The sequence below is a fragment of the Meles meles genome, chromosome 6 (assembly GCF_922984935.1).
Source record: "Meles meles chromosome 6, mMelMel3.1 paternal haplotype, whole genome shotgun sequence".
Taxonomy (NCBI): domain Eukaryota; kingdom Metazoa; phylum Chordata; class Mammalia; order Carnivora; family Mustelidae; genus Meles; species Meles meles.
This window is the reverse complement of record NC_060071.1, coordinates 117,545,214-117,568,990: the sequence shown is the minus strand read 5'-3', so window position 1 is coordinate 117,568,990 and position 23,777 is coordinate 117,545,214. Positions and strand designations below refer to the sequence as shown.

General features: G+C 36.5%; 1 protein-coding gene across 12 annotated transcripts in view; it reads right to left on the bottom strand.

Moving 5' to 3' along the window:
* Positions 1–23,777, bottom strand: part of GPHN (gephyrin) — a 650,480-nt gene that overhangs the window by 55,829 nt on the left and 570,874 nt on the right. For all 12 annotated transcript variants that reach the window (XM_046008589.1, XM_046008590.1, XM_046008593.1 and 9 more), the window contains 3 exons: positions 19,032–19,151; positions 17,441–17,499; positions 16,250–16,403 (listed from right to left, as the gene is read on the bottom strand). In XM_046008589.1, the coding sequence (XP_045864545.1) occupies positions 16,250–16,403; positions 17,441–17,499; positions 19,032–19,151 (333 nt within the window). The remainder of the gene's footprint in view (positions 1–16,249; positions 16,404–17,440; positions 17,500–19,031; positions 19,152–23,777) is intronic.

The window sequence follows — 23,777 nt, the reverse complement described above, 5'->3', positions numbered from 1 at the left end:
AAACTGTACCAAACCATGACATGTAACTCAAACAACCATGTTAAGTCAAACTGTTTTAACACAAACTTGTTTAGATTTACATGCTCCAAGACCATGTACAAACTGAGACCATTATAACTCCACATGGACTCATGTGCTCCAAAGATAAGACTGTCTAAGCAACTTACCTATTTTACAAATCTGATCAATCTCTACCTAGACCTTACCTACTACCTACCTTAACACCCCCCCACTCCCCCTCGGTCTCATGACCAAACTCAGTTCTCAAAATCCTGTAATTGTCCTTTTGTAATTTCCTCCTTCTGGGACACTACTAGGACTGTGCTACAGTGATAATCTCCCTTGCTCAGAAATGTTGATATATACCACTTTCTATGATCAACAGGTTTCCCTGGTGGTCATTGTATTAAGAACCGTCCCTTCCTTCCTTCCTTCTTCCTTCCTTTCTTTCTCCTTCCTTCCTTTCTCCCTCCCTTTTTTCCCCAGCAAATAAACTTGTTTAATAAAATCAACATTTTCCAAAATAATTTGAACATAGAACCCACTTTTTAAAAAAAATCACCCCTTAGCTTGAAGAATCAGTGTTCTATGGAACAATTTTGAGAAATAGGGATCTAGGGCATTGTTTATCTGATGCATGACTATCCTATCCAACTCTCTAGCAGGAACTCACTAGTATTAAGACTTTCATAGTCATGTAGATCCTACCAAGACTTAGGCAAGACCACTTTCTACAAGTATTCCCGTATTGGTTATATTACACTTCCGGGAGGTCTCTTAAGTCTCTTTGCTCTGGAGATTTTTCGTCTATGATGGTGAATCTAGCATTTGCTTAAGGCCTAATCCTTTTTTGTTGAGCTTCTAAAGCTAGCTGATACTACTTTTCTTTGTTGTACAAATAAGGTTCGGATCCAATTTGTAAAAATTTTTGTTTTCCTTGTGTAGGTGCTAAGGCATTGATTTAATACTAATCTTATTTGTCAGCAAAAAAAGATGTAATTTATTTGGCTACATTACTGTGTGTCTGTAAAAACTTCTTTGTATGTTTGAGAAACTGGCTTTGGAAGTGATATGTTCTCTACCCCTACCACTGATTTTTAGGGTCAGCTGTTAGGGATTCAACTAGTGCTAAGGACTTAAGACATAATATGTAAGCAATATTTTCCCTTTTGACTGACCTCAGCTAATGAATTCATGGGTTCATCTACTAATAAACTTGTGCTATCTCCTGGAATAACTCTGGCTTGTTTTATTTTTCTTGCATTTATCTTTCTAAAAAATATAAATTCGGGGTGCCTGGGTGGCTGGATCAGATCTTAATCTTACAGTCGTGAGTTTGAACCCCACACTGGGCTCTATATTGGGTGTGGAGCCTACTTAAAAATATATAAATACATAAATAAATAAATGGCACAAATTCATCAAGAACAATTTGGAATTCCAGTGGTCATTTTGGAGTACATATGACATGACCATATTTATTCACCTAAAAGCACGTTGAGAACAAAGGGGAATACAATAATGAATATTCAATGCCAATTAGCATTTTTATTGTTATGCCAAGCTTCAAAATGAAGTTTAAATAAAAATGTAAAAAACGAAAAAAAATTTTTTTGAAGATTTTATTTACTTATATGATAGAGATCACAAGTAGGCAGAGAGGCAGGCAGAGAGAGAGAGAGGAAGGGAAGCAGGCTCCCTGCTGAGCAGAGAGCCCGATGCGGGGCTCGATCCCAGGACCTTGGGATCATGACCCAAGCCGAAGGCAGAGGCTTTAACCCACTGAGCCACCTAGGTGCCCCCAAAAATTAAAAATTTTTTTGTTTGGTGTGCCTGGGTGACTCAGTGGGTTAAGCCTCTGCCTTTGGCTCTGGTCATGATCTCAGGGTTCTGAGATCGAGCCCCGCATCGGGCTCTCTGCTCAGCAGGGAGCCTGTTTCTCCCTCTCTCTCTGCTTGCCTCTCTGCCTACTTGTGATCTCTGCCAAATAAATAAATAAAATCTTAAAAAAATTTTTTTTTTCTTTGTTCAACCCTCCTGAGGAGGTTTTCTATCTCCTTTCTAAAAGAGAAATCACTTAGTTTAGATTCAAAGGGGCACGTGTACCCCAATGTTTATAGCAGCAATGTCCACAATAGCCAAACTATGGAAAGAGCCTAGATGTCCATCAACAGAAGAATGGATAAAGAAGATGTGGTATATACATACAATGGGAAATTACGCAGCCATCAAAAATGGAAATCTTGCCATTTGCAACAAAGTGGATGGAACTAGAGGGTATTATGCTAAGCAAAATAAGTCAATCAGAGAAAGACAATTACCACATGTTCTCACTGATACAAGGAATTTGAGAAATAAGACAGAGGAACATAGGGGAAGGGAAGAAAAAATGAAACAAGATGAAACCAGGGAGGGAGACAAACCATAAGAGACTTTTAATCTCAGGCAACAAACTGAGGATTGCTGGAGTGGAGGGAGGTGGGAGGGATGGGTTGGCTGAGTGATGGATATTGGGGAGGGTATGTGCTATGGTGAGTGCTGTGAATTGTGTAAGACTGAAGAATCACAGACCTGTCCCCCTGAAACAAATAATACATTATACGTTAATTCAAAAAAAACTATTAAAAAAAAAAGGAAAGAAACATCCTTCTTTGTTTCTGTTCTTCAGAGATTTAATCCTATGGTCTTGATTGAATTACCAAAGTCCTAAGATTGGTTATAATGGCTAACTTTCCCTTTTTTTGCGTTAAGAAATGGGTTTGTCTGCATCTAAGACCTTTTCCCTATTTGCAAAGGGAAGAAAATTAGACTTTTATAGTGGTTGATAACTCTTTCCATATCCCCTGCAAGCAACTCCCTTATAAATTCCTACTTTTATTTCTCCCTTGTCTAGAAAACCCAATTCACTAAACTGATCAAAACCCAGTTCTAGTCATTATGGACACATCTTAGAAATACTCAGGTTAAAAAAAAAAATACTCGGGGCGCCTGGGTGGCTCAGTGGGTTAAGCCGCTGCCTTCGGCTCAGGTCATGATCTCAGGGTCCTGGGATCGAGTCCCACATTGGGCTCTCTGCTCAGCAGGGAGCCTGCTTCTCTTTCTCTCTCTCTCTCTCTCTCTGCCTGCCTCTCTGCCTACTTGTGATCTCTCTCTGCCAAATAAATGAATAAAATCTTTAAAAAAAAAAAAATACTCAGTCCAGATAAACAGATCTAACACAAAGAGAGGAGAGAAATTATAAGCTCTAATGGAGCATGTTTTTACTCTAAAGAGCTTTTGATTAAACTCTGGAAAAAAATTTTAAATTCAGAGTTAAATTGCCTTGGTTTCTGGGTTATAAGAAAGAAAAAGAACATTCAGACCTTTCAAACATAATTTGAGAATTTGGTTTATAACTACAGAGGTTTACAAATTGCATTTGAAAAAAGTCCACATTTTATTATGATGACTTTTTGTACAAATTAGACCGATTTTATAATCTTCCTTTAAAAACTGTCCTGACATGTAAGAAAGCATGAAAAAAATTACATTAGAATTATACTAGAATAATACACTAGTTTAATTTTAATCTTCTAAATTTCCTTTCCTGGTTTTGTTACAAGATAGCAAAACTTCTGTTCATCTAAATCTGAGAATGAGGATATGGAATGTGTCTGTAAAAAGAGGCTGATGAGGTCCAAGACATGCTACCCCCAAATATGGCAACTGTTATATTGGAGTTTAAAGCTGAAGGAATTTGAGAAATAGCCTGTGTAGGAAGGACTTTCTGGCCTTCCCCTTAAATAGGTCGTAAAATCATGTGAGAGGGTTTGCCTGGAAGAATGCTCCTTTCTTCATTCTTACCTCTGAAGATGAAGGGACTCAGAGGAATCTGAATGAACAAGTCTTACTGTTTCCCTCAGTTTACTATACTTTTCTCATACCCTTTGTCCTCTTATCTTTTCCCACAACTTTCCACTTCTCCTCAAACCCAATATAAAAAGGCTCATGTTTAACATTTCTTCAGGTCTTCACTTTCTTATGAAGGCTCTTATGTCACATAAAACTTATATTAAATAAACGTGTATGCCTTTTCTCTTGCTAATCTTGTCTTTTGTTATAGGGGTAACAAAATGTAGAACTTGAGACATTAAAAGGGAGGAGGAAAAATGTATTTTTCCTCCTCTACAAAGTGAATTCCTTTTTTTTTTTTAAGATTTATTTATTTATTTGAGAAAGAGAGAGAGAGAGAGCGAGCAAGCATGTGCAGGGAAGGGGAGAAGGGGGAGCAGGGTGAGGAGACTGAGAGAGAGAACCCAAGCAGACTCCCCACTGGCACAGGGGCAAATGTGGGGTTCAATCTCACTACTCTGAGATCACAACCTGAGCCAAAAGCAAGAGTCAGACACTTAACTGAGCCACCCAGGTGCACCAATAAATAAATCTGTAAAGAAAAATTGTTTTAATATCAGCTCATTCAGAACTGTAATTATATATTCACAGAAAATTATACAAATAGTACAGAGAGGTCCCCTGTACTCTTCACCCAGTTTCCCTAATGCTACATTCCCCTATAGTTACATTTTATGTAACTATAGAATAATATTAAAATCAGGAAAATGACATTCGTATAAAGTATATGTATACTTCTTTGCCACCTTACCACATATGTAGATTTGTGTTAACCTGCCACCTTACATCAAGACACAACTCTTTCTCTCTTTTTTTTTTAAACATTTTATTTTATTTTATTTATTTGACAGAGAGAAATCACAACCAGGCAGAGAGGCAGGCAGAGAGAGAGGAGGAAGCAGGCTCCCTGTGGAGCAGAGAGCGAGATGCGGGGCTGGATCCCAGGACCCTGGGATCATGACCTGAGCCGAAGGCAGAGGCTTTAACCCACTGAGCCACCCAGGCACCCAAGACACAGAACTCTTTCATTACCTCAAAGATCTATCCCCCATGCTGTCCCATATACTCAGTCACATTCTCCCTCCTCTCCATCTCTAAATGGGAAGCACTAATATATTTCCCATCTTCATAATTTTGTCATTTCAGGATGTTATATAAAAGGAATCATATAATGTGTAACCTTTTAGGATTTTTTTTCCCCAAGTCAGCATAATACCATTGAGATACATCCAGTTTGCTGCATATAGCAACAGTTCATGTCTTTTTACTGCTGTCTTCAGTTTTGGGTATTACAAATAAAATAGACCACTTATATTTAATGTAATTATTGATATGTTAGGGCTTACATCTGCCATTTTATATTTTGGTTTCTTTTTATTCTTTTTTTGTTATTTCTTTTTTCTTTATTTTTTTCCTTCCTCTGGAGTACTAAAATATTTTTTAGAATCCCACTTTGATTCACCTGTATTATTATTATTGTCTTTAAAGCTAGATTTATTTATTTATTTAGTTTGGAAAGACAGAGCATACACAGGTGCAGGTGTGTGAGTGATGGGGAGGGGCAGAGGTAGAGAGGGAATCTTAAAGCAGGCTCCTCACTGACTGTGAGCTGGACATGGTTCACTACCATAGTTTAAGCCAAAATCAAGAGCCAGCTGCTTAACTGACTGAGCCACTAAGGTGCTCCTCACCTGTATTACTTTTGAGTGTATCTCTTGTATATTTTTTTAGTAGTTGCAAATAAATATGGATGTTCATCACAGCATTGTCTATTTCAGTGGTGAAAAATGGCAAACAAACTACTTACCTAATAATAGGGAATTGACTAAATTAATTATGAGACACCCATATAATAGTCTTACTGTCATTGTAAGAGATTTGTGATATGCTGTTCAAGTAAAAAAAGAACATAATAGTATTATAGCACTGTCCCATTTTTACAAATATGTATTTATATATGCATAGAAATAAGTCTGAATGATTATGTATCAAAATACTAGCAGTGGTTTCTTTCCCTTTTTGCATTATACTAGAATGTAAGCTTCATGAAGATGGGGAACACTGTGTTTTTTTGTTAACTACTGTATTCTTGGCAACTAAAATAGTACTTGGCACATAGCAGGGATTCAATATATACTAAGTAAATGAATCAATACAAATGTTATTTGTATTTTCTATTTTTCCTATAAATAAACTGTCATTACGATCCAATCTCTTTATGTTAAATAAATAACGTATACTCTAAAAATTGAAAGCAGGGTCTCAAAGAAATGTTTGTACCTCCCTGTTCATAGCAGCATTATTTACAATAGCCAAAAGGTAGAAGCAATCCAAATGTCCATGATGGCTGAATGAACAAACAAAATGTGGTGTGTCTGTATATCTACACACACACACACATAAATATGAAATGAAATATTATTTAGCTTTAAAAAGGAAGGAAATTCTGACACATGCTATAACATGGAAAAACCTTGAAGACATTTTGATGAGTGAAATAAGAGACACAAAAAAGCAAATACTGTGTGAGTCCACTTATATGAGGTACTTAGGGTAATGAAATTCATAGAGACAGAAAGTAAAATGATAGTTGCCAGGATCTGGAGGGAGGAGGCAATAGGGAACTGTTGTTTAATGAATACAGAATTTCAGTTGTAAAAGATGAAAACAGTTCTGGAGATTGGTTGCACAATATGAATGTACTTAATACTATTGAACTGTACACTTAAAATGGTTAAGATTATATATTTTATGTTATGTGTATTTTACAATTAAAAATGAAAAAAAAGTCACTGATGGCACTGGTAATTAGTTTCAGGGAACAGTGATACTTTCAATAGAAGAGGCAAGTCGAGAAGGAAGTATTCCACTCTTTATGGTAGGAAGGGACAGATGGTGAATGAGATTAGGTAATGGTGGAACATCAAGTAGAAATATCCAAAGGTGCACACACACCACATTTTGTTTATCCATCCAGCCATGTTATCTGCGAAGAGTGAGAGTTTGACTTCTTTGCCAGTCTGACTGCCTTTTACTTCTTTTTGTTGTCTGATTGCTGGGGCTAGGACTTCTAGTACTATGTTGAACAACAGTGGTGAGAGTGGGCATCCCTGTCATGTTCCTGACTTTAGGAGAAAAACTCTCAGTTGCATTTCTATGCACTAACAGTGAGATAGAAGAAAGAGAAATTAAAGAATTGATCTGAAAACCATAAGCAAACTTGCACCAAAAACCATAAGAAACCTAGGAATAAACCTAACCAAAGAAGTAAAGGATTTGTACTCTAAAAACTACAGAACACTTATGAAAGAAATTTGAGGAAGACACAAAGAAATGGATAAACATTCCATGTTCATGGATTTAAAGAAAATATTGTTAAAATGTCTATGTAACCACTCTGGAAAACAGCATGGAGGTTCCTCAAAATGTTGAAAATAGAACTACCCTATGACCCAGCAATTGTATTACTGGGTATTTACCCTAAAGATACAAACATAGTGATCCGAAGGGGCACGTGTACCCGAATGTTTATAGCAGCAATGTCTACAATAGCCAAACTATGGAAAGAACCTACATGTCCATCAACAGATGAATGGATAAAGAAGATGTGGTATATATACACAATGGAATACTATGCAGCCATCAAAAGAAATGAAATCTTGCCATTTGTGATGATGTGGATGGAACTAGAGGGTATCATGTTTAGTGAAATAAGTCAATCGGAGAAAGACAACTATCATATGATCTCCCTGATATGAGGACATGGAGATGCAACATGGGGGGTTAGGGGGATAGGAGAAGAATAAATGAAACAAGATGGGATTGGGAGGGAGACAAACCATAAGTGACTCTTAATCTCACAAAACAAACTGGGGGTTGCTGGGGGGCGGTGGGGTTGGGAGAGGGGGAGGGGGTTATGGACATTGGGGAGGGTATGTGCTATCGTGAGTGCTGTGAAGTGTGTAAACCTGGTGATTCACAGACCTGTACCCCTGGGGATAAAAATACATTATATGTTTATAAAAAAAAAAAATTACAAAGACCATAGGATGTATATTTAATGTTCAGCAAATTGACCAAACACAGCAAATATCACAAAGTTAATAGTATTAATATTCAAGAAATAATAAATAAAAACAATGAAAATAAAAAAAAATGTCTACGCTACCCAGAGCAATCGACACATTCAATGCAATCCCTATCAAAATATCATGGACATTTTTCACAGAGCTGGAATGAATAATCCTAAAATTTGTATGGAGCCAAAAAAGACCCTGAATAGTCAAAGGAATGTTGAAAAAGAAAACCAAAGCTAGTGGCATCCAAATGCCGAATTTCAAACAACATAACATTAAAATTAAAAAAAAAAGCTATAATCATTAAGACAGAATGATATGGGCACAAATACAGACCCATAGATCAATAGAACAAAATAGAGAACCCAGAAATGGACCCTTAACTCTATGGTCAGCTAATCTTTGATAAAGCAGGAAAGAATATCCAAAGGAAAAAGGACAGTTTCTTCAGCAAATGGTGTTGGGAAAATTGGACAGCAACATGCAGAAGAATGAAACTGAACCATTTTTTTATACCATACACAAAAGTAGACTCAGAGTGGATAAAAGACCTAAATGTGAAACAGGAATCCATCAAATTCTAAGAGGAGAATACTGGCCTTTGACCTCGGCCACAACAACTTTTTGCTAGACATGTCTCCAAAGGCAAGGGAAACAAAAGCAAAAATTAACTACTGGGACTTCATCAGGATAAAAAGCTTTTGCATAGCAAAGGAAACAGTCAACAAAACTAAAAGGCAACCTATGGAATGGGAGAAGATATTTGCAAATGATGTATCTTGGATATAGATTCAAGATCTATAAAGAACTTATCAAACTCAACCCCTCAAAAGACAAAAAATTGAGTCAAGAAATGGGTAGAAGACATGAACAGACCTTTCTACAAAGAAGACATCCAAATGACCAATAGACACAAGAAAAAATGCTGAATATCACTCAGCATCAGGGAAATGCAAATCAAAACCACAATGAGACACCACCTCACACCAGTCAGAATGGCTAAAATTAATGAGTCAGGAGACAACAAATGTTGGTGAGAATGCAGATGAAGGGGAGCCCTCTTACACTGCTGATGGGAATGCAAACGGGTGCAGCCACTCCGGAAAACAGTATGGAGGTTCCTGAAAAAGTTAAAAATACCCTACGACCCAGAAATTGCACTACTAGGTTATTTACCTCAAGGTGACAAATGCAGTGATCCAAAGTGGCACCTGCACCTCAATGTTTACAGCAGCAATGTTCAATGTCCACAGTAGCCAAACTGTGGAAAAGAGTTGTGATGTCCATTGACAAATGAATGGATAAAGAAAATATTATGTGTGTGTGTGTGTGTGTGTGTGTGTGTGTGTGTGTGTATGTATATATATATATGTATATATATAAATGAATATTACTCAGCCATCAGAAAGGATGAATACTTACCATTTACATTGTTGTGGATGAAAGTGAAGGGTATTATGCTGAGCAAAATAAGTCAAACAGAGAAAGACAATTATCATATGGCTTCACTCATATGTGGAGTATAAAAAACAGTGCAGAGGGCCATAGAGTAAGGGAGGGAAAACAGAATAGATATAAATCAGAGAGGGACACAAACTATGAGAGACTCAACTATAGGAAACAAACTAAGGATTGTTGGAGGGAAGGTTGGTGGGGGGATGGGATAATTGGGTGATGGGCATTGTGATATGGAGGGCACGTGATATGATGAGTGCTGGATGTTATACACAACTGATGAATCATTGACCTCTACATCTGAATCTAATGACGTACTATATGTGGGATAATTGAATTTAAATAAAAAAATTAAAAAATAAAAATGAGATAAAGAAAAATAAAGACTATATAGAATGTATGAATGAACTATCTACTGAGCGAATGTGCTAGGAAACTGACAAGATAGTGACATCAGAATTACTGAGCAACTTTTAAGTACCACATTGACACTAAATGGCAGAAATTTGTTGTGGGCCAGGTAATCACAGTTCTCTGAATTTTCTCAGTAATATTTGTCTGCTTGGGAGCAAAAATGGAGAAAGTAGAAGATCAGTTTAGTTATTAGCATAGTAAGCAAAGGAACAGATTAAAGGAGTGAGGTTATCTAAAGAGCAACATTAAAGTGGTAATCATGGTCTTTAATCTGGACAAGAAGTATGGTATAGCTGGAAGAAAGTAACAAAGGTAAAAACTACCTAACCTGAGAGATTTCAGGAACTGCCACTGAAAAGTAGAGAAATGAAATGTAAGGAATCTCCTGTGGGAAGCATTGTGGCATAGTGAGAAAAGTCATTACAGCCAGAAAACTTAGTAGTGAAATGAGGCTCCATCATTTACACAAAATAGGTAACACTGGGAAAATTGTTGTGTTTTTGAGCTTCAATTTTCTCTTACTTGAAATGAAGGATAATTATACTACCCTCATAGTGTTGCTTTAATCATAAAGCTCATAGTGGTACTGGTCATAGTAGATACTCAACCTTCTGATCCTTCTCTTATTAGTGAGGTTAAATATTACAATTTTGTAATAGCAGCTGCTTGTGAAAGGTCCCAAACAGTATTATATGGAGATTTTAGAGAGATTTTTATATAAATGAAGTTCAAACTTGTTTGTAAAGGCCTCTGTTTTTGACAGTGGCCAAGAAAATGATAGAAGATGGAATAAAATAAGCAAATTAACAGTAGAGATGAATACATTTAATTCTGCATGTGTGTGTGTGCATGTGTGTATGTGTTAGAAAGGGAGTAAGAGGGATAGAGAGAGGATATTAAATGAATAAATATGAATTATGGAATATGGCTGAAAGTGAGACAGTATCCTCAAAACTAAAAGACCCAGCGCATACTAAAGAAATAATTATTGTTTGGACTTTGAGTAACCAGAGAGCAAGCATACAATCTTGACTCCCTGAATTAATGGCAGCTGGCTGACTTATGTCCAGTTTTAAGACCTTTAGGTCACCATCTAAAGTTTCAAGGATTGGGAAAGAGATGATATCATCAAGAGTCAAAATAAGAAAATAAAACTGGGAAATATAAAACAAAACAAAACAAGATACCTGGGAAATATAAGTATTGGGGAAAGAAGAGGAAGATCCAGCTGCCTCCTAAGTGTAAAACTTATATCCCCTATCTTCTATTTATATGCATTGCCTAGGTGACTTTATCTAGTCTCGTGATTTAAAATACTGTGTATATGCTGATAATTTCCAAATGTATATCTTTAGCTCTAATCTTTCTTCTGTGATCCACACAATATGTTCAATTGCCTACTCAATATTTACTACTAGGATTTTTAGTTAAGTATCTCAAACTTAACATGTCCAAAACAGAAGCCTGATTTCTGCTGCCTAATCTTTCTCACCTAAGTAATAACTATCCTTAGAATTGATCAAGTCAAAATCTTGGAGTTCATCTTGATTCCTCACTTTCTTTTATATTCTACTTTGAATTCACTAGCAAAACCCACTGGCTTTAACTTCAGAATATATCCTGGATCTGATTGTTTCTCATCATTTCCACTGCTACTACTTTGGTCCAAATCTCTTGCTGGACATTACATATCTTTCTAACTAGTCTCCCTGATTTTTCCTCTCTCTCTCTCTCTCTCTCTCTCTCTCTCTCTATATATATATATATATATATGCCATGCCATACTGAAGCCAGAGTAAACATTTAAAAATTTAAGACACGTTATGTTTCATGTTATGGTTCCCTTCCTCAAAACTGACTATTTAGAACAAAATGGTCTTGTTTCTGTTGTCTCCCTAACCTCACTTCCTTTTACTTTGCTCACTTCCCTCTATACTTCAGTTATAAACATGACAAGCATACCCCCTGTCTCAGGATTTTTCTGTCTCTGTTGTTCCGTCTGCTTGGAACTCAGTTCCCCTTACATGGCACCACCCTCAATACATTCAGACTTCCACTCTAATTTTACCTCTTCAGTGAGGCCTGATTACCCTATATAAAGTACTCTATCAGTCAGATCTGGAAAGGAAAATCAAATCCTCTAGGTATTTCAAATGAAGGGTCGTGGAAGAAAAAAAGGATTGAATACAGGGAATTGGTTTCAAATGTGTTAGGAGGGCTGGAAAAACAAAAGGAGAAAAGTGTGTCTCCAAAGATCAGTAACTACGGGAAGTCACCACTGTTCCTAAGGCTGCTGGGAGAAAGTGATGTTACTGAGGATTGAGGAGCTTATACTTCAATTAACTTCTTCTTCTTCTTCTTTTAAAATATTTTATTTATTTATTTGACAGAGGAAGAGATACAGTGAGAGAGGGAACACAAGCAGAGGGAGTGGGAGAGGGAGAGGGAGAAGCAGGCTTCCTGCTGAGCAGGGACCCTGATGCAGGGCTGGACCCCAGGACCCCAGGATCATGACCTGAGCCGAAGGCAGACACTTAATGACTGAGCCACCCAGGTGCCCCTACTTCTAATTTATTTCCAACTTCTAATATTGTGTTAATGCATCCCAATGACAAAACCTAACAGGACCACAGCTGGAAAGAGTCCAGGAAATTGGGTTGTCAGCCTTCTGGCTTTATTGTAAAGAGGAGAATATGAAAGGGGTGATGGAGGGTAAGTTTCAACAGGTAATATTTGGCAATATACCTCTTCTACTACTAGTCTTTATCATCTTATCCTTAATTTTTCTTCATACCACTTACTGAAATTTTTTGTTTATTATCTCCCCTATCCTGCCTCCATCAGAATATAAATTCTGTAGGAACAGGGAATTTGTTTGTCTTGTTTGCTGCTATATTCTGAGCAGTCAGAACAGTGCCTGGCATCAGTATGGTAGCATACTAAAAGGGGAAGGGTGGTGGAAATGGTTTGCCCTGCAGAGCATATTTTATCACTGACTTTGCTTAGAATAGCCAGTGCATGGTGATGATAAAAAGCAGAATGACTTGTAGTAGGTTTTATTGTTATTTTCTAATTTTCTACACACAGTGGATCCTCTTATGTGAGGGTAAAGAGTTACAAAACCCTTTTCCATCTCTAAGGACAAATTTGAGCTTCGGTTCACTTTCTAGCTCTGTTCCCCAGAAATTTGATAAAGATGAAATGTCAGCTTGTTATTAGGCAGCATTTACCATGGCAAAAATAATCTCTTATTGGTAACTTGCATATGGACTAGAAGGTACTATAAATTAACTATAGGGGCACCTGGGTGGCTCAGTTGTTAAGCGTCTGCCTTTGGCTCAGGTCATGATCCCGGGGTCTTGGGATCCAGCCCCACATCAGGGTCCCTGCTCAGTGGAAGCCTGCTTCTCTCTCTCCCATTCCCTCTGCTTGTGTTTCCTCTCTTGCTCGCTCTCTCTGTCAAATAAATAAATAAATAGATAAATAAATAAAATCTTAAAAATAAATACATGAACTATGAATACCTAGTGGGAAGCCATACCTTTGGGCTTTTGTCAATGTGGTGACACTTGTATCTGGACATTTCCCTTGTAGGGACTCTGGAAGCTGCCTAAGACTGTTAGAAGAAACATTGATTCTTATGTAGGATATGCTTCTAAGTTGGTGGTTCCCATAGTCTCCTAGTATAATTCTTGTTCCCTTGCACCTGAATGTCACTTGAAGAAAAAAGAAAATAACTCTTGGATGGCTGTGTAGATGATTAAGAGGACTAGTTCCACGGAAGATGAAAGTCTGATGCAGCCTTGCTGGACACTGAATTTCCAGTTCAAAATCCTTCTAAATAAACTGGTTCACGATAGAGTGTATTCACATCTTACAAAACTGATTTTAGTTAAGATAACCCCTCATGGACATTCCAGCATGTAATAGATGCTTAATAAATATTTATTGAACAAATGCACGAGGTTGGAAATGTATGCCACAATTATGTAATTATTGGATGGTATTACCTAAATGTTAACATACACAGTTTGTTGAAAGAAACAAATGTCTGCATTCACTGTTCTGCATTAGTTATAGTTCACAACTGTACCTCCCAATTTTGAAATAATTCCCTCATCCCAAATAAACACATGTAGTCACAAAATACTGGGCAGGTTTTAAAGACAGTATACAGAGATATCTTGTATGGCATTCTTTGGGTTGCCTCAGGCCACTGTTCTGCTTACTGACACACCACACTGGTGGACATATATAAAGCCACTCATACCAGGGGAAATCAGTTAGTACTTACAGGGGAGCTTGTGCTGTGACTGACTGAATTATAGACTTGCCACATTAACAGACAAGTGTAATTTCTTTTGGCCTCTCTGAAAAGAAATATTTTTTCCCCATTATTTTCTATCAAAGATCTCAAGCCTTCAAAAGAGATACTATATTTCATTCATTTCTTTTATCCCCAGTTTCCAGTATAATTCCTGGCATAGAGATATCTAATAAACATTGGTTGAACTGAACTATACAATCACAAAGAGTCAGAGTAATAGCTAATCTTGGATGGAACTAGGGAATGAGTGCTGAGCTAAATGGAACCAGAGATTATGGATTTAGAAACATTATTTTAGATTGTGGATTTAGAGATTTAGAATCATTATTCCCTTGGAAAACCATGATAAATACAGTAGGCCACAGAAAATAGCATCTATGAAAGCCTATCCAAGGATAATCAAGCCTATGGAGGCAGGGAACTAGGACTACAAATTCTTTCTTAGATTCCACGATGTAAGTATCATCTCTAGTCTTATCCCATCACTTTTCTTTACCACTAGCCAACAGTTTTAATACAGAATGTATGATAGCTTTAAAAATACTACCAATGTACTCTGGAGGATAAGTGAGACTATGGTCCAGACTTACAAAAACATTAGGAAGAATACAAGAAATACAGCTTAAACAAAGTTGCCTAATAACTAGTTATTCATGAATTGGCTCATTCTCTTTAGCTTTCGCAAACCCCCCATGAACTCACTTAAATGCACAAAGCATGCAAATAAATCACAAATAAGAACAGTTCATTAAGTCAACTAGTTTATCAGATATTTCTTTCTGATGCTAAACATAATGTCAGTTGGTCCTAGGGATATTAAAATCTTCACTATGTAGATCGATTGAAAAGAATGTTTTGGGTCAGTCAATAGTTTTAGGGAATGACCAGTGCATCTATACTAAGTCTAGAATACTGATTGATCTCTCCATTAGCAAAACAAATATTCTATTCTTTTCTTTTGCTCTTTCTATTTTTAAAATTTAACTTAATTTTTTCAAGATTCATTGTTTATGCACCATATCCAGTGCTCCATGAAATATGAGCCCTCCTTAATACCCACCACCATGCTCACCCATCCCCCCACCCTCTCCCCTCCATAACCATCATATTTGTTTCTCAGGATCCACATCCTCTCATGCTTCTTCTCCCCTTCCGATTTACCCCAATTTTTTGGCCCTTTCTAAAAGAGCTATAAGGATAACAGAGACCTTTGAAAATGTTCATTTCCAAGACTTTAATAAATTAAAAATAATGACAACAAATAAATGGTTTATTTTCAGAATAAAATTAGAGATTAAAAGAGGAAAAAAAAAAAGAAATCCTGTTAATCTTTTTAAAAATAGTAAGGTCTAAAGGCCTAAAAAAAAAAAAAAATCTCAATAGTTTCTGATTCTGCTCTTAGGCTTTGAATTACCACCAGATCCATTTTTCAATATTCCCAGTTTGATTAGAACATCTGATTTCTTGTATAACCTAAGCAAAACATGGAACAGGAATTTTTCAAATTCAAATTGACTAACTCCCCATCCTAAATCAGGGTTGAAATGACATTTGACATATTGAGAAGCATGCCACTAGAGATGCCATCCTTGAAGAAAAAAGAGAAAAGATTATCAAATCCTTCCTGGTGACTAAGGATCACAAGGAACTTTCAGCAAGATGAAGGGTTAACTATTGTGTCCCAATTCACTGATCCATACAGAGGTGGCCCATCATCTCAGCAGCAGGGTAGGTAGAATTCATTGTCCCAATAGACTGAGCACTCAATTTGCATAGCTGAAATCTATAGTTAGCAGTTAACATTCTTTGTTTATATGTACTGAGTGTATGGAAAGGTCATTTGTTATAATATATGTTCTAATAAATGGAAGGGAAGATTTCTCAATATGTAATTTCTAGTCTTCCTCCTTCTTATCTTTTGTACTTGAACTATCCTGAGGCCAATATATTTATTTCCCTGTTTCACGTATGTGGTAAAAATCTGCAATCCACAAAGTTCTATTTATGACACAGAACAGAAGTCAAAAAGACTTTTTTACCTGAAAGTTCAATTAGCTACTTACCCCTCCCCCCCTTTTTTTCTTACCTCATTCCCTGTTGACATGACTGCAACAACTGGAAACTTATTAACTTCAACCTCTGTGACACCTACAGTTGCCAGAAGACCAATCTCTGAGGGGCCCATATGGGTTCCTTTGGCCAAAACGCACTCCCCTCTTTTAATGTCATGGCCGATGGGTCTGAAAGTCAAAGCAGAACCATAAGCAGTATGATAAGCATAATATCTTCTCAACTGATGTTAGTGTCAAAGAAGGAGGACATTTAAGAGGAGAAAAGAGTCAAGAGATGGAGCAGGAACAGAAAAATAAAATAAAAAGCTTCTAAAAACTCTGCTGTTTTAATAAAAAATTTAAATCACAAAATAAAAGAAATAAGATTACCATTTTTGTTAAGAAATATGTTATTTCACATTTGAAAACTATTTTACAAATTGCTTTGTACTAAATTATAAAAAAATACCAACTACAAACTTTCTTTGATATAAGGCAAGAATTTATATGAATATATCTAGTGGCATTAATGATAAGAGGTCCATAGCACGTTAGCTTTGGGGTGAGGAGAATAACACTAATGAGGTTACAGTCACAGGAATAATTTCTATTTGGACAATTTAGGCTGGCCCAGGTCTATGGCCACAGAAGTCTACTCAGCTTGGCTTCTTGCCATAGGGATGTGAGAATTGTAGCTTTGTTATAAGGACATTTGAGCAAATGTAGTATTGATGGGGTCAGGGCAAACACATTCCAATGTAAGAAAAATAATTTAAAGTTTATGCACTACTTATGGTAAGACAGTAGTCTCATTTTTGCATATAAGGAATAGCAGGTTATTCTACTACTATTGGTAGTCAGTAGAGGAGGGGCTATCACCTAATTGCATAAAAACTCAAATCTGGGATTATCTGTGTTGATACCAAATTCTGGATTATCTAGGAGTGGAGCTAGATTTCTGGATTATCTAGAAGCAGGATTAATTGCAGATTAAGTAGGCTCATGACTTTACTCCTCATGTTGCTTTTGACTATTTTATTTACCTTTACTATATTTATGTAGACATGAAATGTAGAATTAAGAAAATTCATTTTGCTACTTGTTAAAAGTCCTGAACACTAATGGCTAAATGACTGAGCTATGGATTTACAATAGCCATGCTCTCCTGAGTTCATGATCATGTAGAAACAAAAGCTGGCTATACATTCTATACATTATGAATTTACCTGATATCTTGGCCTGGTCGAGCTTGCACCAGAATTCGTACTTCAAGTTCCTCGGTGCCCTATATTAAGAGCAAGTCATATAATTTCGAACAGAATAATCTAACAGAATTTCTGATCAATACAATTTAGCTACTCAGATGCATTTATCATCAGATAGGTACAGAATATATACAAATATAGAGAAACAGAACCATCTGCTACACATTTTGAACATGATAAATTTCTACCACAGGTACCTGAAAAACTAGCTTTGATGCCAATACATTCATTTATAAATAAATAAAACTTTTTTTTCCTAATTTTCTTGTTTTTAAAAATGTACCAATTCAAATACCGGATCTTACATTGTAAGATAGCATTCTCAAGGGAAAACAAAAGATCTATCTATATGGCTACCCTAATAGATACATCAGATGTGGATGGAGATAACCTGTCTCTTCTGTTCCCATGAATCATGCCAAGTTTCCCAAATATCTGCAGAAATTTCAGTGAAGGACTTACAGTTTCCTGGTAGTAGATTTCTGTAAATTAATGGTGATCATTAATTTTACACTTATGGGCTGTGAAGAATATTGTGACACTGGAACTGTGTCTTGTCATCTGGCACAGTCGGTGGATGCATGTGTTCTGGATTTCAATGCTTTGCTGGCTTCCCTGATGCCAATAAATCTGTTGGACAGTTTTAACAGCAGGCAGTGTGATATGTATGCCAAGATTTGAATTTTATAAGCCTTACATGTGGGAAAGTAATTAAAAAGAAAATCCCAGATCAAGGAAAGTGGCTGTCTCTCAGCATGCCAAATTTTACTATATAGCCAGCCAGCCCAGAAGAATATTTATTTTAGCTCCAGCTTTGAAGATACAAAATATCTTAAACTACTTTGAAAAACAAGTTAAGATAGCTAATCATTAAAATGTCAGTTGAAACTATTCTTTTATTGGTGGCTGACTCTCTGGTTCCAATAATTGCCACGAGTTTCAGTGAGATGAAGGCCCACTTAGACCAAGAAAATTCCCAGGATCCTTTATTGTAGGCTATAGAGGGGGCACCGACATAAATTTAATTTTTCCATGGTGTCATTTGCTGGCAAAGATTTTTATGAATTATAGAAAACCAGAGTTGAAGAGCTATTTGGTTCAAATGCTTGGCCTAGTGTAATATTTAAGAACTTGCCCAAGTGTTCTTTGTTAATTTCTTCTCTGTTAAATTCTCTTTCACATTTTATCAGAAGCTAGTCTTTAATAAATTTCTCAGCTATAAGGTATGTCAACAGTTATTATCTCTGCTGTTCTATTTGAGGTGGTTTCCTTCCTTGTTTGCATGTGAAATTTCTTGGGTCAACTGTGGTTCAAATCCCATTATAATTACAGTAATGATATAAAAATATCTCCTGTAAAAAAAGATTTTCAAATATAAGGCAATTCCTATTTACTGGAGACCCATACACTACAATGTAAGATCCTAACATTACCAAACAAAGAAATAAAACCCCAAAGCCCAACTGGATTAATCTTATAAACACTGCAGAAAATGGGCATAGTTTATAACCCAGCCATAGGAACAGAGAAGTAAAACCTGGTGAGAACATACATCATCGGATTCCCTGATTAGTTCAGTATCTTCTACTTGTACTACTGCATCAGCACCGCAGGGGATTGGAGCACCTGTTGTAACCCGCATGACTTGTCCTGGCATTACTGTCTGAGTCGGCTGAAAATACAAACATGTAAGAAAGAATTGATTTACTCTGCTGTGGGAAAGGAAAAGTCTGCAGGATATTTAATATTTTTAGAAACAAACCATAAAAGGAAAATCTTATACTCCTATTCATTTTGGTCCAATGTGATAAAAACTACCCACAAACAGTTGTATTTACACCAAAGAGGCTTTAACTTGATTTAAAGTAATGACCACTAGACAGATGTCTTTCTTGGTGCCCTGTTTTCCTTTTGAAGAACTGTCACAATTGTCACTATTGTGTCTCACTCAAATAATGTGAATTTTCTTAACACTTGTATGTAAAGTGATTTGAATGTCTTTAAGAAAAAAAAAATGCCACGCAATGTGATTTTATGAAAGACAATTATGAAAAACTAGCACATGGGTCATTTACTTAAGTTTTGATGTTAAAGAAATGTAGTACTTTACTTACTAAACTTTTTGATTTAATAAAGGCAAGTCAGAAAAATCATTTTATTTCACTTGAAAATCTTTCCAAAACATATTAGTTCACCTTTCAATAATGAAAGTCTAGAAAATGCAATGAAGTAATTAAAAAATGATTCCAGTGTCTGTAATGATTTCTGCTAAGCATTATATCCAAGATTTTCATTATCTGAGCTCTCATACAGATGGTACAGGAGACTGACCCCAGGCCTTGCCCTGCAAACTTCTCTCAGCAGAGAAAAAAGCATATTTCTGTAAGATCCATTTGATAGGTTTGATTTGGCCTTATAGGCCAATGATTTAGGTAAGAGTTGGGAAAAGGAATGCTTCAAATTTCTCCTAAAAGAGAATTCTGAGAGAATATTAATTTCCCAATTAAAAAAAGAGATCTTTCCAAAGATATCTTCTTAAGTATTTAAAAATCTTAGGTCACAACAATGTGAATATATTAACATTACTAAATTGTACATTAAAAATGGTTATTTATGGGGCGCCTGGGTGGCTCAGTGGATTAATCCGCTGCCTTCGGCTCAGGTCATGATCTCAAGGTCCTGGGATCGAGCCCCGCATCGGGCTCTCTGCTCCGCAGGGAGCCTGCTTCCTCCTCTCTCTCTGCCTGCCTCTCTGCCTACTTGTGATCTCTCTCTCTGTCAAATAAAAAAAAAATCTTTAATTAAAAAAATGGTTATTTATGATGGTACATTTATTTTATTTTATGTATTTTCTACCACATTAAAAAAATTTAGGGAATGGTTAAGGAAAAATACCCCTCTATTAGAAGTATAAAGCAAAACAGGAAATTTATTTATTAGAGCAGCCTAAAAAATCTTTTTTCAATAATATTACTGCAAACAATATTACCAATAGCTAAAATTATCAAACCCTTCAATTTATACTAGGTACAGTGTTAAGGGTATTGTTATATTCTAGAATACAAGCCCTTACAAAGACCAGGATTTGTTTTTTTGTTCGCCTCTCCAGATAACATCTTCATTTTCTATTCTGTGCTGTGACCCAGAAGGCTGATCTCTATGGACTATTTCGTCTAGGTTCCCGTTACTCTGGCTTCTGATTAGGTTCAGCTAATGGGAATGGTCAACAAGAGATTAGAGGTAAGAGAAAGGGAAAGGTAAGGTTTTATTCCACTTCCTCTTTCTCTGCTGGGCTGCAGTGTGGTGATGGCTATGTCATCTTTATTACTGAGGGCCACAGCTCCTATTGCGTGGTACTGTCTCATAGCTATGAATCTCCCCAGGTCCAGGTACCACTCTTTCCCTTTGTCCCATTAGACCTAGAGATAGCTGGCAGTGGAGAGTCATTGTTAGCACCTGGGTGCTTAACATTCCTTAGTTGGTTTCCCTTAACCCTATTTCTTGGGTATAGTCCCCTGAATCACCCCTTTTCCAGAAATATTTATCAATTTATCATACCAAAGTCTAGAATGTGTCCAGCACAAAGTTGGTGATGAATAAATATTTCTAGAATGAATGCATGAACATGTATGATTTCAGTAACTCACAACTACATGAAGTATTCCATCCTTCTTGGCTTAAAACTCCAGTGTTCTCCCTGCTTTTCTCCCATAGTTATTGGCAAAAGAGATTCTTGGGATCAGCTCTCTCATTGAGCTATGGATCTTACATTTCCTTTTCTGCTATTTGAATAAAAGACATTCAGGGTTTTGGAGTGGTTACATTTTTATATAATTTTTCTACCAAGATGCTGCATAGGATTTCATATGAGAAGTTTAGGGCCCAATGCATTAAAATAAAAAAAAAATTCAACTTAGATATTACTCATTGTGTGGGACATCCCTTAATCTATTGTACATGGTCATTTTGCAGTGCAGTGATTTTTGATGAAAAGCATTCATTTTGATATATATATATATTTAGTAGAGGTATTAATGCTAAAACTATCTTCAGAGCCTATGCAACAAAGACATTTGATATAGGCCTAAACAGGTCCTTCTTTTGCTGAAAGTGCCTTTTTGGCTAAGGCAGAAAGTGAATCCTAAAGTGAGTTTTAGGGCAGCTGCTTCTAAGCTGAAGTTTGGAGCCCTGCCTCAATTTAGTCAGGTTCAATGGATACTTTGTAAATTTACTCCAAGTTTTATTGTGATTGTACCTGTAATTTTCTCTACTTCTTGGTTTAAACTAACTCTTATGAAGTGTTTTTGTTTAATTATTAAATAAAAAATGTGGCTCCTCTCTAAGATTAGTAAATCTAAGTGATAGGTGAAGACTTCCTACCAGTTCACTTATATGTGATCCAATGTAAAAGATATTATTGGATATATAAAGATATTTATAAACCTCAATTGAATAGAATCAGATGAAAAACTCTAGGAATATGTGAAGTAATTCCTTTAGATTTTTAAGAGTAACAATTCTTTAAGAGTAACTCATTTTTTAAAATTTCTATTGATATACCTTATTTGTTTTATATAAATTAAAATGGCTAAAATCTTGATTTTTCCTTAACAGAGGTGCTGAGGTTTTTTTTGAGATTTGCGCAGTGACAGCACTTTATAATCACGTAAAATTTTCTTAGACAGTGTCCAGTGCTAATCAGTAGGACCAAACTATAAATGACTTAAAGTCAAGTATTTGGTACACTAAGAAAGTATTTTATATATCACTGTCTCAGTGTATGCAATGGCACCTAATTCTCAAGCATATGTACTTCCAATAAGTGAGCAATCTGGCTAATGTAAGATCTCTGTGATTGCTACAAAGTCTGTATACCTTAGTTATAAAGGACATCACAGATAAATTGAGGAGAAACCCCATTTTCTTCTATAGTTTTCATCTTTTTTTCCCATAGACCTTATAAGAAATTAGCAACTTTTAAGTTTCATGACTTTTTTTGTGTCCCTAATTCTCTAGAACAGTCAGAAATCTCAACTAGTAAATAAGGTTTAAGAAGACAACAAGGCACTTACTAATCTGTTACCTATCTATCTATTTATACTAGGCTTTGACTACCATGAACTATTTGCAGTTCCCTAAACATTCTATGCAATTTTTAAAAACACTGCACTACTGGGTATTTACCCTAAAGATACAAACATAGTGATCCGAAGGGGCACGTGTACCCGAATGTTTATAGCAGCAATGTCTACAATAGCCAGACTATGGAAAGAACCTAGATGTCCATCAACAGATGAATGGATAAAGAAGATGTGGTATATATACACAATGGAATACTATGGAGCCATCAAAAGAAATGAAATCTTGCCATTTGCGACGACGTGGATGGAACTAGAGCGTATCATGCTTAGTGAAATAAGTCAATCGGAGAAAGACAACTATCATATGATCTCCCTGATATGAGGACATGGAGAAGCAACATGGGGGGGTAGGAGATAGGAGAAGAATAAATGAAACAAGATGGGATTGGGAGGGAGACAAACCATAAATGACTCTTAATCTCACAAAACAAACTGGGGGTTGCTGCGGGGAGGTGGGATTGGGGGAGGGGGAGCGGGCTATGGACATTGGGGAGGGGAAGCGAACCATAAGAGACTATGGACTCTGAAAAACAACCTGAGGGTTTTGAAGGGTCAGGGGTGGGAGGTTGGGGCAACCTGAGGGTTTTGAAGGGTCAGGGGTGGGAGGTTGGGGGAACAGGTGGTGGGTAATGGGGAGGGCACGTTTTGCATGGAGCACTGGGTGTTGTGCAAAAAGAATGAATACTGTTATGCTGAAAAAATAAATAAAATGACAAATCAAAAAAAAAAACAAAAAAAAACCCACCTGTGTCTTGATTTATACTGTCCTCTTAGCCTAGAATGTCGTTTTCTCATTTCTGTTTTTGTAAAATCCTTTTAGGTCCAGCTCCAATGGTATTTTCTTAATCCTCCTAGGATGAAATGCTCAACCTCCCTATTGTCTTCCACAGCATGAGTGATAGCATTAGTTTAACATTTAATATATTATACTTAGTTGTTATAGTCTGTCACCTCCACTAGATGTAAACTCCTTAAGAGTAGAAATCATATCTTTTTTTTTTTTAATTTTTTTTTTATTTATTTGACAGAGAGAAATCACAGCTAGGCAGAGAGGCAGGCAGAGAGAGAGGAGGAAGCAGGCTCCCCACCGAGCAGAGAGCCCGATGTGGGGCTCGATCCCAGGACCCTGGGATCATGACCTGAGCCGAAGGCAGAGG